We start from the raw sequence: 16,006 nt of genomic DNA on the forward strand, positions 1-16,006 counted from the left end.
AGCTTCCCCCTGACCCCATCGGAGCAGTGATGCAAATTCCCACCCAACCTCGACCTTCCTATCCAAATAACAGCCCCATGGGTGCAGAGCCATTGAATGGACCAGCGGAACCTGGTGAAAGCCTACAGATAGGGAGATCGAGCTCCCCAAGGTGGAGTGGGGGTGTGTCATCCAAGGTCACTCAGCTTGATTCCAGCTTCTTGGATGGAAAGCAGGGACGCTGACCTTACTCTCTCAGTACGTTAGCCTCACCTGGATCATTTGAAACCTTATTCACTGCTCTGATCAGACCAGGAAGGAGGTTGCCCAGGGAATTCTTCCTGTGAATTATTTTAGCAGCTCAACTTCAACTTGTCTGCACACAGAGGAGACCCAGCTCCACCTGCATGGAATTTTGAAAAATGACCTACACAGGGAGATGGGGAGTTTGCCACATCCCAGTCAGGATTTTGGTTTCCTCCCCAGAAAGTACACCAGAACATGGACTCCCCAACTGGTCTGAGGAGTGTGCTTTTTGCAGGAACCACCCCCCCACCTCAGGAAATGTCAATTGTCAGCAGTTACCTGTGCTGAGCACTCTGCATACATCACCTCCATGGAGCCTCACAGCAATGGTAAGAGGTGAGAACAATTACTATCCCCATTTTAAAGATGAGAAAACTGAGGCTCTGAGAGGTGACACAGTTAGCTCTCATACAGCCAAGATTTGAACCAGGTCTGCCTACTCTAAAGACAATTCTCTGGACTACTTATTCATCTCTATCAGGTGGTCCAGGAACCATTTCACCCACACATGAAGATATGTGTAATTCGGAATGTATCAAAGATGTGTGAAACAAACAACCATGCTGTTGAATAGGCACGAGTGGATGTCCTGAGATTTCCCTGTTCATTTAGCTTCTTGTCCATCCCAGCATCAGGGGCTCTGGCGGCAGGGTCTGCCCCCAGCCACCCCCCGACCCAGCTGTGACTCACAATGATGTCCCCGCCTCTGACAAACTGCAGGCGCGTCTGGAACACGGTGATGTCCAGGAGGTAGATGAGGTCACACAGGTAATCCATCAGCAGCCAGAGGTGGATGTTGTCTGGCGTCTGATAGGGGAAGGCCCAGCGCACGGGAATCAGCCAGCAGTTCCAGTTCCAGGCCAGCACCACGAAGAACAGCCACAAGATGTACATCAGGTCTGCAGGGGTGGGGGAGGGAAGGTGCTAGAACCTCAGCCAGAGAAGGGCCCCTCACCTCACCGTGTGATTGGGATGAGGCTTTCTTATTTCCACTTATCAACCTGCACTTTCTTACCAGCTCTAAATGTGGCCCTTCTTGAGGGAAAGTCAAAGTGTTAATCATTCAGTCGTGTCCAACTCTTTATGACCCCATGGACTACTATAGGCTACAAGGCTCCTCTGTCCATGGGATTCTCCAGACAAGAATACTGGAGTAGGTTGCCATTCCCTTCTCCAGGGGATCTTCCCAACCCAGGGATCGAACCTGGGTCTCCTGCATTGCAGGCAGTTTCTTTACAGACTGAGCCACCAGAGAAGCCTGGTGGGGGGAGCATAAAAAACAATCTTTGATATAAAAATAAATCACAGCTAGGCCCTAATAAACGGAGTACTCTCAGTAGGGGATGTGAGGTCATTATCAGTTCATAGACAGCTAACAGAAAACACGTATGATCCACTCTGGTTGAATTTTTTCCAAAAATGTATTTCCTGCTTTTCTAAATACACAATAGTGAACAATGCATAGAAGATGGACAGATGGATACATGGACAGGTGTATGGAAGGATGTATACTGTAGGTCATGTGGGCATTTTATTATTTATTTATTTACTTTTATTTTTTGGCCACATCCAGCAGTTTGTGGGATCTTAGTTCCCTGAACAGGGATCGAACTAGTGCCCCCTGCAGTGAATGTACAGAGTCCTAACCATCGGACTGAAAGGGAATTCCCCCCAACCTGGGCATTTTAAAGGACCCATGGACACCAGGGTTGGAGTCCTGCCCCTCAGTGACTTCTTGTGTGACCCTGGGAAAGTCCCTCTCTGGTCCCTGCTCTGTCCTCCTCAGAGAAGTCACAGGAGAAGTCAGATTTAAAAAAGAAAAGGCAGGGAAACCCTTTGTAAAGTGCTGTGCACATATGAAGGTTTGTTATTCCTGGAGAATATAAAATGAGCTAAAAGGCAAGTGAGAGGCACTTCACTTGAGATGTTGGAAGAATTTTTCCCCTTCTCTGCTCAGAGCAGCAGATCTGGGAAAGGAGCCAGTAAGGGCAGAGTAGAAAAAAGACTTGGCCAAGAGTCAGGAGTCCTGAGTCTGCCGCTGACTAGTTGTGTCTTTAGGCCAGTTAATTCCTCTGTGCCTTAGTTTCCTTGCCTGTTAAGATGGGTGCCCTATTCCTCCTTCCTAGTCCAGGGACTTCAGTTTGTTTGGGCCCCTCTCTGTCCCCGCCCCGCCCCGCCCCCTTCCATGACGCGGTGGCCACGCCCACTGCCCTCCCAGGACTCACTGGTCAGCGGGTCAATGCTCTGGGGAAACTGGTACTTCTTCCAGGGGCGGCGTTTGAACTTGCAGCAGAGCATCTCACAGTAGTGTTCCTCTTCCACCTGCCCCGCTTCAGCCGGCTTCACTTCTGGGGCCGGCTCTGGGGCTTTTTTGGCTGGGGCTGTGGGATGACGCTGGTGACCCTCGGACCTAGCCCCGGGGCTCAGGCTGAGGATGCAAAGACAAGGCACCCGACTGCAGACGCTGGAGCTGAGGGGCCCTGACAGCTCTCCACAACCAGCCACAAGCTCTGCGTGTTCTCCTGCAGCAAACCCCACATATCCTCTTAAATGGCAGCCTGAGCACCTGCTCTGAAACGCTTGCCTACTACCCACAGGGGACCACTGCTCAGGAGCTGCCTAAAATGAGGTGTTTCTGGGAAAGCTGGGTGTTCAGTTGCATGTCTGCTTATGTGTCTGTGTTTGGACACCCTGGTTCTCTCTGGAGGTGGGGGGACATTGGCACCCAGAACTCCCACCCCCAGGAATCAGGAAAACATTGCCCTATGTTTTTCAGCACAGGAATCTTTGTCTCTAAAACAAGACACTGAATGGGATCACAGCCTTCCTCTGCATCTGTGGAGATGTTTGTTGGTGAACTAGAGATTGGCTCTCAAAGGTTCAATATGGCTATGTTTCTAGCTTTAGGATTATGAAGTCAGGCTCTGCTAGGTTCATTGTCGGTATTTTGAGTTCGAAGACACAAGCCTCCTTTGGAAAAACCTAGAAAACCTCCCTGGCAAGAGAGCGTGGTTCTTACTTCCTCCTGGTACTCTGAAACAAGAAAACTTCCAAATAAATATTGTAACCAAGGCCTTTGAAAACTAAGACTGTGTGGTTCCAGAGTGGGTTATTGATACCATCTGAGTGTTAGACCGTGACATATGCCCCAGGGTGGACCACCTACCTGCCTGCAAGCAGGAAAGGGGCAGAAGGTCAACCAGGGAACATGCCCTCTGGGAGACAGAGCTAAGTACAACTGGATCATTGGCCAGAACTCTGACCTTCTTTCCACCCCTGGACACGTAGCTAAACCTGTATACAAAGGATCTCGAATTCCAGAGAGTGGAGATCTACACTTCTCTCAAGCACCCCCACCATTTTCTTTGGGCTACCCTCCCTATGAGTTGAAAGAGGGCTCCAGGGGCCCCACCACACCCTGGGTCCAGTGGACCATCACCAGCTCTGGACTCACAGGGCTTGGGGCTCTCCTCATCGGAGGTGACGTCAGGGTCGATGAGCTTCTCCTTCACCTTCTCCGTCCGCTCCTTGAAGAGCTTCACCAGCTCCTGGAGCCGGTCATTGATGATGGCACTGTTCTGGCTGGCTGTCGAGGTTGCACGGTCCTGGTCACTGTGGAAACAGCACCCAGAGCTGAGCAGACTGTGTGGGGAGGGACCCCTGCGGCCCCAGGCAAGGGCAGAATCTGTATCCCACCTGGCCAGAGGGGGTCTATCCTGCCCCAGTCTCCCTCTTGACATCAAAACATCAAACCCACCTTAATATCTCCTGGGAGGAAATTCAGCCTGGGAATTGCACCGGGATACCCAGCTTTTTAGGAAATGTACCATTCAGGCTCTGATTCAGATGGGCAATTCTGAAAAACTCTGGATTCCACTTGTAATTTAGGGGGCAACTCTTGGAACTCAGTTCAGGGCTGTTAGACTCAGTTTGGGGTTCACATGAGATACAGGACTGATTAGAGAGGGGACAGTGGCTACTTTTTGAGGTTTAGGAAATAGCTGATTTTAAAAACAGTGCAGGGAATTCCCTGGCGGTCCTGAGGTTAGGACTCTGAGCTCTCACTGCCAAGGTCATGGGTTTGATCCCTGGTCAGGGAACTAAGATCCCACAAGCCATGCAGCATGGGCAAAATAAATAAATTAATTAGTTTAATTCAATTAAAATTTAAAAAAAAACATTACAGATACATTATAAATGCTTTTAATTTATAGGAATTTAAAATGTATGAACTTGCATCAAGAGAGACAGACAGGCAGACAGAATGAATGAGAGTCTGCCTGACAGTCCGCTCAGCGTGGGTCCAGAGCTCTGGGTGAGTTGAGATGGGTGGCTGTGTGAATTAGCCTAGTTCCCTGTTCTTTGCTGAGTGGCCTGTGATCCTCTCGCTGAGCTGAGGATGATACTGGTGTTTACAGATCTATTGTTTTTTTCATACACTGAGGCACTGAAACTCAAGCCAGCTACTCCTCATGTGCTCAGCTGAACTGGAGACAAGCAGTGTGGGGTCATAATGAGAGACGGCACCAGGGGTGGAGGAGACAGGAACTGCTCACCCACTTTGAGAAGCAGTCGCCACCCAGCCAGGGACCCCATTGCCCAGGTGTGGCCATGTCAGCTCTCTTCTGCACACAAGCCTTGTGCAACTGCAGGCCTCCTTATGGAGAGCAGCCTGGCACTCTCCCTTTCCAGTCTGACCAGTGAGATCTTGAAAGTCGCACAAAGATGGCAGAGCCACTGCTGGCTGGGTCCTTAAATGACTGCAGAGAGCAGAGTCTGCCACTGACCTGAAACACGCACCTGATGGCATGACTGACATGAGCCATCTTGTTCCTTATGCACTGAAACACTGAGGTCTATTTGCTGTAGCATCTTAACTTACTGAGGGAATACCTAGGGCTCCATGCTGACCACCTTAAGAGCTTTTCTACCAAGGGAATTTTTATTATTCTACAGGATTTCTGCCTTATCTTCTGATATGAACCCTAACCCCGCCCTGATCCTATTGCATAAGATGAGACTCCCACTGTACACTAAAAGGAATCACTGGATGATAGGTGAGGTTTGGGTTTTTTTCCTGCTTCTTGGCTTTTCTGAACTTTCCGCAATACTGCTAAGCATAAACTCCTTAAAATTACAGGCAGAAAAAAAAAAGACTGGAAGGAAAGGCCATGGTTTCCTGAGGTCACTCCAGGAGTATGGCTGGGGAGGAGGTGAGACGCCCAGGCCAGAGCCCAGGGCTGGGGGATTCGTTGTCACTAGCCTACGTAAGACCCTTCAGGAAAACATCTCCCACTGGCCCAGCCCTTGAGACAGGCAGATATCAGAGACACAGGCCCTGATACCCTCAGAGTGGCCTTTAAACATTGTTCTGTGGACCAGCTGCATTGGAATCACCTGAGGAGCTTATAAACACTTGGCTTCCCCAGGTCCACTCTCTGTGGCTCGGGACACAGGAGGCCCAGAGCCCCGGCCCGTTCTGCAGACCAGATTTTGCACAACTGCTGGGCCAGCCAGAAGCAGCCAGGGCAGGGGACCCAGCCCTCCCTTACTGCTTGGAAACTTCTGGCACAGTCTACCTTCAGGCAGAGTGTTCTAAAAACATCCATGCTCTCCCCAGCTCACCTCCCTTTGCTTGCCCATCCCCACCCAGACTTCTGACTCGTGAGACCCCAGAGGCAGCCCCCACTTACTCAGTGCCCTGTGGGCTGGTGGGGTTCGACCAGGCGACCACGGGGGATGCAGCCGGTGACAGCATCTTGAGCTCTTCAGCCTCATCATCTTGGGAAGGCAGCCTCTTCCTGCAAGAACACAGACATGGAAAGGGACTTCAGGGAGGCAGGAGCCACAGGCAGGGAGCCAACTTGGAGCCCTGCAGATCACCCAGAGCAAATCCTGGGTGGGAGGTGGGGGCAGAGGATGGTGCTGCCCGAGGGTCCTCGCTTGCCTGCAGGGAAACAAAAAGGGAGAAGAGGGGACACAGCCCGCCTCTGGACCTTAGTCTCTGCATGCGTTCAGCGGCCTCACGTAAAAGTAACAGTACTGACTCAGCATCAGGCAAACCCAACTCTGCTCCCCAGCCCTGCTTCTTCCCAACGTGTGACCTTGGCAAGTTAACTTAAACTCTCTGAGCTGCCTCAGCTTTCCCGTCTGTAAAATGGGACTGTGTGTGCTGTGCTTAGTTGCTCAGTCATGTCCGCCTCTTTGTGACCCCGTGGACTGTAGCCCGCCAGGCTCCTCTGTCCACAGGGATTCTCCAGCAAGAATACGGGAGTGGGTTGCCATGCCCTCCTCCAGGGGATCTTCCCGACCCAGGGATCAAACCCAGGTCTCCCATATTGCAGGTGTATTCTTTACCAGCTGAGCTACCAGGGAAGCCCAAAATGGGACTAAATCTAACCAGCTCAATGAGGCGCTTATCACTCAGTCAGGTCTCATTTTAAACATCCTTCTCCCCCCACCTCCCAGTCTGGCGGCACAGAGCTCCCCAGCCCACCCCCACCTCTTTCTCCACCACACCACCTTCCAGCCTCCAATAAGGTGTGAGGGCTCCCATTCAATCCTGTTAACTCTCCTAGAAGCTCAGCTTCCCTCCCTTAACAGATGTGCCCCTGATTGGAAAAACTGACACCCACAGGCCATGGAGTCTGGTCTCCTACACGTGGTATGACCTGGGACAAGCCCCATCCCCTCCTGAAGCTCCCTCTTCCCTATCTGAAGGATGAAGACTAAATTATCCTGGATCCCCACCATTCAGTCCAAGTCTACCAGTGTTGCTTTTGGAACCACTGGTGTCTTGGCTGATGGTGTCTAGATCTGAATACATGTGGTACTTCTACCATCCCCCACCACCGTGACTCAGGATTCCACCATTAGGGCTTTTAGAGGGATACAGTCAGAGGGATGTGCAGCATTTGCTTTACTCCAGAAAGCTCTGGAACGACCCTATCTTCTGTCAACTAAAATGGCAAGACTCATGGGTTCGCCTCTTTTACACTCTAATTAAAATGAGGCCTGCAGGGCACTTCCCTGGTGGTCCAGTGGCTAAAACTGCACTCCCAATGCAGGGGACCCGGGCTCAACCCCTGGTCAGGGTGCTACATCCCACATGCCACAACTAAGACCTGGCATAGTCAAATAGCCATCAGGAAAAAGACCCTGATGCTGGGAAATATTGAAGGTGGGAGGAAAAGGGGACAACAGCAGATGAGATGGTTGGATGGCATCACTGACTCAATGGACATGAGGTTGAGCAAGCTCCGGGAGTTGGTGATGGACAGGGAAGCCTGGCCTGCTGCAGTCCATGGGGCTGCAAAGAGTTGGACACGACTGAGCAACTGAACTGACTGGTAGCCAAATAAATATATAAATACTGAAAAAAAGGATGCCTGCACACAAGAAGACTGGGGCAGAAATCTCACAACTAGGACTTAAACTCAGCCCTCTTGCCCTCATCCCAGTGCCTTATGAGGACCTGGAGAGAGTCCAGAAAGTGGAAGTCAGTCAGAAGCTGTTCCCCCAGCATTGCCCAGTGCTTGGCCCTGTGCTAAGCACTTCACTTACAGGAGTTTGTTGAATTTTCACATGCCTAAGGTACAGGGAATGTTTCATACCCATCTTATCATGGAAAGATGAAGGCCTAGGAAGATCAAATGACTTGCTTTAAGCCTCACATCTGGTAAGTGGTGACCTGGGATTCACTCCAAACCACAGCTCTGCACTGTGAGAAGGGCCTTGCCCACATGCCGCCCTCTACCCCTCTGTTTGGGTGGCTTCTCTGCTCCAATCAATTGCCCTGTGTTCATTCCATCCCTGACCACAGACAGCCCCATTGGTGTCTCATGTCAGGCATCAGAATTCCTTCTTGGGGCAAGCTCAGGCTGAGGCTTCTCCAGTTTCTCACAGTCATGTTCTGCTTAGCAACTCCCTGGAGGAGTCTTGTGTGATTACTTGTTCACTATCTCCATTGCACTAGAATATCTGCTCTATTAGGACAGGTTTTCCCTAATGTGTCTACAGCACCTAGAGCAGAGGCTGGCACATAAAGATGTTCAAAAAATGTTTGCAAATGAATGATAACCAGAGGAGCCTCACAGACCCAGCTCATAAGCAAAAGGTAGGAGCTTGGATTCTAGCCCCATGTGACCTTAGTCCCCTCGTCGCTGCTCCCCAGTATCCATCTTTAATCCAACCTGTACAGTTTCTCCACCCTAATTAAGGGAATAGAGGGAGGTAGACCAGATGTCCACAGTCATGGTAGTGCCTTGTCTTCTGCTATCTGTACTCTGTATATGATTCAATGAATTAACCATGAGGACTGATGTGCCTGTGAGCTGTGTTCTGAGGCCAGGTGAGATTATGCCTCTCTTCTCCACGTTAAAATCTGGGAACCTCTGTTGATGACATCCAGCCATTTCTATCCCAGCAGGCGCCTGACTTCAGCTGAGAAATTACTCAAGAGCTCATGGATGAGAGCAAGAATTAATCAAGAAAAAAGAACCATCTCTCAATCCAGCCAGCAAAGGGAAGGCGCTGGTGGCTCTTCTTTAACTTAAATAACCACTCACAAAGCACAGTACTGCACCTCACAGCCTGCCTATAGCTCTACACAGGAATGCTCTCAGCTACCCGGCTCAGGTTGTCCCAAACCACCTCTAACCATGCAGCAACTAACTTATCTCAAGAAGCACAACAGTGTGTGCAACCCTGAGCAGGAATTTCACTTTCAAGAAAGGAGCCCAAGGACAGAAGGCAGAGGACCAAAGAGATATCCATAGCACCTTTGTGTTCACTATTTAACAGGCAAGGATTGTTACGTCTGTTCTGACATGTGGAGCTGGAAGATGTCAACACAGCATCACAGTGACAGTCTAGCAGTATGGAAGGGGGCTCAATAAATACGATGTGGTCTCAGACGAGATGTGATCCAATCCTACCTTCAATTAAAACCACTCAGAAGCCTGGGCCCACAAATAAGGTATGGAAGAGAGGGCAGAAAAATAAAACCACAACCTAACCTAGCGTGGTGGGATGAGGGATGGTTATTGTATCTAGAGTTCTTTGGTATTTCCATTGTAATTGTTAACAATAATATTAGCCCTGTCACATCTATTACCCCCTTCAAACCATACACTCAATGGTATTCTGGACAGGGCTTCCTCAGAGATCTCTTTCTAGAGCCTGAAACCAGGAATTAGGAGACCTGGAAAGGGGTGGGCCCATGGTCCCAATGCTGACGGCACCTCACTGAGTGACCTTGGGCCAGTGTCCTCCCCTCTCTGGCCCCAGTGTCCTCTTCTACCAAATGCATAGATGGCACAGTGCTATGAAACACCGAAGAGAAGCATAGACGGTGACCTGAGGCTCCCTGTGGCTGATCCTGGGACCGCAAGGGTGTCGGATTTGGCAGGAGACAGGGGCAGCTGCACGGGAGAGGGTGGGTTCTCCTCCGCGATGAGGGGGCGACTGTCAGCATCAGCGTCTTCCACCTGCACTTCAGGGTGCTCTTCCGTGGCAGGTACTGGGGAGGGGAAGGAGGACACAGCATCAGAGAGGAGCCAGGTCCCCGGAGCCTTGCTGTGTTCTACGGGGAAGCCACAGAGTGTGTGTGTCTGGAGGGGCCTGTGGCAGCCTTGCCTCCACACAGGGTCCACAGGAGAGCTCCATGCAGGGGACACAACGATGCGGGGGGGGCCCTCTGAGGGCCATGCCCCTGGCGGCCACTGACCCAGCAGCCACGGGAGCAGCCATGATGTCACAGGAGCTCCCGGACACAGCCTGGAGCCCAGCCTGGTTTCCCTGGGCCTGGAGAAGCAGCAAGGCCCTGGGGTGGGGATTGGGGTGGCAGCGCTGAGAAAGGGCTTGGGGAGCCTGCCTGGGGGGTGCTGAGTCCTAGGGTCTGGCCTGGTGCAGTCTGGCTCAGCTGCTTCCTCTCCCAGGGCCTCAGTTTCCCCATCCCAAGGTAGGAATGATGAGGCTTTCCCAGGCCCGTGGGGGCAGCAGACATGGGGGTACAAGATCTCTTTTTTTTTAATTTTTTATTAAAGCATAGTTGATTTACAATGTTGTACCAATCTCTGCTGTATAGCCAAGTGACTCAGTTATACACATATGTTCTTTCTTTTCATTCTTTTCCATTATGGTTTATCACAGGATGTTGAATCTAGTTCCCTGTGCTATACCACAGGACCTTGTTGTTTATCCACCCTATATATATTTTATATCCAATCCCACACTGCCAGTCCTTCCCTCCCCTATCTCCCTCCCCAGTGGCAGCCAGAAATCTGTGTCTCTTTCTGTTTTGAGACAGGTTCATTTGCACCATCTTTTAGATTCCACATATACTGATCGCATATGAAATTTGTCTTTCTCTTTCTCACTTACTTCATTTCATATGATAATCTCTAATTGCATCCATGCTGCTGCAAATGGCATGATTTCATTCTTTTTGTGGCCGAGTAGTATTCCATTTATACATGTACCACATCTTTATTCGTTCATCTGTCAATGGGCATTTAGTTGTTTTCATATTTTGACTATTGTAAACAGTGCTCCTGTGAACATAGGGGTGATGTATCTTCTGAATTGTAGCTTTGTCCAGGTATATGACCAGGAGTGGGATTTCTGGATCATATGGCAATTCTATTTTTAGTTTTCTGAGGAACCTCCACACTGTTCTCCTCAGTGGCTGTACCAACTTACATTCCTACCAGCAGTGTAGGAGGGTTCCCTTTTCTCCATACCCTCTCCAACATTTGTTATTTGTAGACTTTTTCACGATGGTCATTCTGATCAATGTGAGGTGGTACCTTCTAGTTTGGATTTGCATTTCTCTAATAATCAATGCTGTGGGCATCTTTTCATGTGCTTACCGGTCATCTGTACATCTTCTTTGAAGAAATGCCTATTAAAGTCTTTTGCCCATTTTTCAATTGAGCTGTTCTGGTGGTGGTGGTGGTGGTAGGAACTGTTTGTATATTTTGGAGACTAAGCCCTTGTCCATCAACTCATTTGCAAATATTTTCTCCCATTCCATAGGCTGTCTTTTCTTTCTTTCTTCCTTTTTCATGATTTCCTCTGCTGTGCAAAAGCTTGTTAACGTTTGATTAGGTCCCATTTATTTATTTTTGTTTTTTATTTCTATTGCCTTGGGAGACTGAACTAAGAAAGCATTGGTACGATTTATGTCAGAGAATGTTTTGCCTATGCTCTCTTCTAGGAGTTTTACATGTCATGTCTTAGGTTTAAGTCTTCAAGCCATTTTAAGTTTATTTTTGTATATGGTGTGAGGGTATGTTCGAACTTCACTTATTTACATGCAGGTAACTTTCCCAGCACCACTTGTTAAAGAGACTGTCTTTTACCCATTTTATATTCTTGCCTCCTTTGTTGGAGATTAATTGGTCATAGGTGTATGGGTTTATTTCTAGGCTCTATTTTCACTGTTTCATAGATCTGCATGTCCATTTTTATACCCTTACAACCCTGTTTTGATTTTACTATAGCTTTGTAGTATTATCTGAAGTCTGGGAGAGTTATGCCTCTTGCTCCATGACCCCCATCCCTAGGCCGCCTCACAGGATTGCTTTGGCAATTCTGGGTCTTTAATAGTCCTTATAAAAATTTTTTGATTCCTTGTTCTAGTTCTGTGAAAAATGTCTTGGGTATTTTGATAGGTATCATACTAAATTTGCACATTGCTTTGGATAAAATTGCCATTTTAACAATATTAATCCTTGCAATCCTCTTGGAAGGGAATGGGATATCTTTCCAATTCTTTGAATCCTCTTTAATTTGCTTTACTGATATTTTACAGTTTTCAGCATATTAGTCTTTCACCTCTTTGGTCAGGTTTATTCCTAGGTGTTTTGTTTTGTTTTTTAATTTATTTTTGGTTGCACTGGGCCTTCATTGCTGGGTGCAGGATTTTCTCCAGCTGTGGCAAGCAGGAGCTAATCTCTAGTTGCAGTGTGTGGGCTTCTCATTGCAGTAGCTTCTCTTGTTTTAGAGCATGGGCTTCAGGAGTTGCAACATGCAGGCTCGGTAGTGGCAGCGCACAGGCTTAGTTGCTCCAAGGCATGTGGAATCCTCCCAAGCCAGGGATCAAACCCATGTCCCCTACTTTGGCAGGCAGATTCTTAACCACTTTACCACCAGGTAAGTCCTTTTTTTTTTTTTTTTTTGGTGCTATTTTTAAAGGGTTTCTTTTTTTTACATTCCTTTTCTGATATTTCATTGTTATTATAAAGTGTTGCAACTCATTTTTTAATATTAATCTTGAATCCCGCTACTTCGCTAAATTCATTTATTAGAAGGCAATGGCACCCCACTCCAGTACTCTTGCCTGGAAAATCCCATGGATGGAGGAGTCTGGTAGGCTGCAGTCCATGGGGTCGCTAAGAGTCGGACACGACTGAGTGACTTCACTTTCACTTTTCACTTTCATGCATTGGAGAAGGAAATGGCAACCCACTCCAGTGTTCTTGCCTGGAGAATCCCAGGGACAGGGGAGCCTGGTGGGCTGCCATCTATGGGGCCGCGCAGAGTTGGACACGACTGAAGCGACTTAGCAGCAGCAGCAGCAGCAGCAGCAGCAATGTTTGCGTGGAGTCTTTAGGGTTTCCTATGTATAGTATCATGTCATCTGCATGTAGTGACAATTTTACCTCTTCAGGGCCTCACACTCTTGAAGGGCCTCGAATGGAGACATTTGGAAGCTTCCTACAATCAAGGGTGACAGACTGTTTTTGTAATGTGTGTTACCCCTGTGACATTTGGTATTTTCTTATTTTTGTATCTGCTAAGAGCCCCCAGAAATAATCCCCTCAGCTCCTCTCCTGACCTCTGAGAAGCCTCGCATTCTGAGAATCAGATCCTTCCTGGGGAGACTGGGTGTGTCCCTGTTTTGGGCTTCATTACCCTCCCCCGGGACTGTGGGGACAGGTCTGCCCCTAGGCAGAGCTCAGAGGATGCTGAGGGGCTGGGAGGGTGCCCCCACTCCCCCACTACACCTGGGCCAAACCACGCAATAGTAGCCAGGTGCAGGTCTGGGTACCAGCAAGTCAGGTGCACACCCCCAAAATGTGGAGGGGTGCATTTTGAAACATTTGGATATGTGAGCTTTTTTTAATGGCCACATGGGAAAAACCAGCACATTATGAAGGTTGGTGGAGGGAACATAAGCAGACCTCAAGACTCTGGGGCATTTGTTGTACTAACCCTAAGCCCTCAGGAAAAGAGGATGAGCAGGACTTTTGCTAGACTCAACAGAGATACCCCAGGTTGTGCAAAGCACGAGAGAGCCATGGGGTGGCAGGGACCTCCCCCTGCTTCCCACAGACCTCGGGAGAGGGGAGCTGGAGGTGGGCTGGGGGCATGGAGGCAGCCAGGACTAAGGCAGCTTCTCAAAAATGCTCAGGGCCCCAGGTGCTTCCAGAATGGCCCCCTGGCAGCAAAAAAACACATGGCCTCAGCATCCATGAGGCTGTCCCAGGGAGCCTGGGAGGGACCACATGGTCCCCTCACCCCCTACCTCACCCTGCATAAGACCCTACAAACTCAGTCACTCTCAAAGGTAGGGGGACCTCCTAAACCCAATGTTTCATTTCCTGCCAGTTTGACAGAGTAGGAACTCAAAACAGAAATCATATTTGTTTATATTATACTGATTTATAGAATAAGAATCTGTGACTAAGAACACAAAGAATAATATTGTATGCTTAAATTGGTTTAGAGAATAATAATATTTACTGTTAAGCACTTCCTATGTGCCTACTAGGCATTTGTTTCACTAAACTCTAAGTGCTTTATTTATATGTATATATAAACCCTTTCGTCATTCCCAGCCACTCTATGAGGTCATTGTTATCATTGTCCCCATTTTGTGGAGAAGGAAATGAAGCACAGAGAAGTTAAGAAACCTGCAGCAGAGCCCAGATTTGGACCCAGGCATCCTGGCTCCAGAGCTAAAACTCTCAGCCCATCCTGAGGTTGGTGACCAGCCTACCTACAGATTTCTGTGCCACGCAGAACCACTGAAATGGAAATAATCTTGTCACTGCATGCTGTCATTGCCTCGGCCACACCATCTAAAATCATCGTGTGTCAATCACAGTTGGTTCAGACCATCGTCCCAATGTGTCACTGCGACTGTTTCTCAAAGCGTGGGGCTCCCAGGGACCAGAGAAGGCAGGTGATGATTTTAGATGGCACAGCCGAGACAAAGGATGACACAGAATGAGACCACTCCTCCCTTTCCTGTTCGCTCTGGATCCAGCCTGGGCAGAGAGGAAACCTCAGGTTAGTGCTGCTATGGCCTCAACGCCTCCCAGACATGTCCTAGTTCCCTTCCGCAGACTCAGCTATGAGCCTTCAGCAGGCCCCCACCTCACCAGAAATTACCAACACGACCTAGTTCCCCATGTCTTTGTGGTTATTTCTATTTATGCCCTTCTATTTATGGCAGGCCAGGCTGGTTTTCCATTTGAATTATAATGTAAAGCTTCCTATTTAAATACACTGAATTGAATGAAAAAGTGAGTAAGCAAATAAGTGCAGAGTTGGTGCATGGTTGCATGCATGCGTGCTAAGTCACTTGAGTCACATCCGACTTTTTGTGATCCTATGGGCTGTAGCCCGCCAGGCTCCTCTGTCCATGGGATTCTCCAGGCAAGAATACTGGAGTGGGTTGCCACACTCTCTTCCGGCAGAGTTGATACAGAATATACAAAAATCAAGAAGTGATGCAAGGGTGGAGGACATGCGGGACCCTTTGGAGTGAGATTTAGGGCTGGCCTGGAAGACTGAGCTTGGCATGTCATCCCCAGTAGCTCATGTGGAGAACATCACCGGTCATGAGGTCTAGCCAGGAGCTCTGAGAGACAGCCCTGAGCCACCCCCGAGCCACCGCCACCCCCAACCCCAGGTGTTACGCTGTCCCTGCTAACCGAACAAGCCCCAGGGTCACTTGGCCAGGCGGGCTGATCTTACTCCACCTCACCCCCACTCTGCCCCCCTCAAGCCAGGAAGAGGGGAGAATAAGAGTGGATCTCTTCTCATGAAATGTTCAGCTTGACCTGCCTGTGGATATCGCAGGCAACTTTGCCCAGGGTCATCCAGAAACAAACAGATGAATCAAAGGCAAAATGGGCAGGTCTGGTTTGAGTCAAGGCAGACTCAAAGTGACAGGGATTCGCCGTGAGGCACCAGGATGTCCCCCAGCTCTTTGTCAGCAGGCAGCAAATAGCAGGAGCCCGAAGGCCACTATGGGGACCCTGTCACAATTAAATGGGTCCAGACAGGCTCTCTCTCTGCACTGGCCCCTGAGGACACCTCTCCTCTGGGTCAACACCTGGGGGCCTCTCCTTTCCTGAAAGGGAATTTGCTGGGCAGACAGACACAGTCCTCAGAAAGTCCAGCTCCCAGCAAACTCTCAAGGTCAGTAGATTCTGTCTGCAATGGACCTTCACCTCATCTCCTGGTCCATTTCCCTCTAATTATTCTTCCCCCTGACCCAGCTCCTTGATCCAAGCCTCTTCATTGGCCTGGAGATCTGAATGACTTGTTTAAACTAGGGTATGAGTGACTAACCCGTATAAAAACTGATGATCTGCAAAATGCCACGTTTAACCCCCAAAAATGAATTGCTAATTGTGGAATTTTAGGCACAGAGAGAAGGGGACTATTATGCCTTAAATCACCACAAAGCAAGGTGAAGACACTG

At 49.1% G+C, this 16,006-nt stretch overlaps 1 protein-coding gene across 1 annotated transcript in view; it reads right to left on the reverse strand.

Moving 5' to 3' along the window:
• Positions 1–16,006, reverse strand: part of CNGB1 (cyclic nucleotide gated channel subunit beta 1) — a 69,876-nt gene that overhangs the window by 26,124 nt on the left and 27,746 nt on the right. The window contains exons 17-21 of the mRNA XM_045163408.1: positions 9,643–9,805; positions 5,979–6,086; positions 3,740–3,897; positions 2,511–2,666; positions 976–1,184 (exon numbers count right to left, since the gene is read on the reverse strand). Of these exons, the coding sequence (XP_045019343.1) occupies positions 976–1,184; positions 2,511–2,666; positions 3,740–3,897; positions 5,979–6,086; positions 9,643–9,805 (794 nt within the window). The remainder of the gene's footprint in view (positions 1–975; positions 1,185–2,510; positions 2,667–3,739; positions 3,898–5,978; positions 6,087–9,642; positions 9,806–16,006) is intronic.

Source organism: Bubalus bubalis, chromosome 18, assembly GCF_019923935.1.
Source record: "Bubalus bubalis isolate 160015118507 breed Murrah chromosome 18, NDDB_SH_1, whole genome shotgun sequence".
NCBI lineage: Eukaryota > Metazoa > Chordata > Mammalia > Artiodactyla > Bovidae > Bubalus > Bubalus bubalis.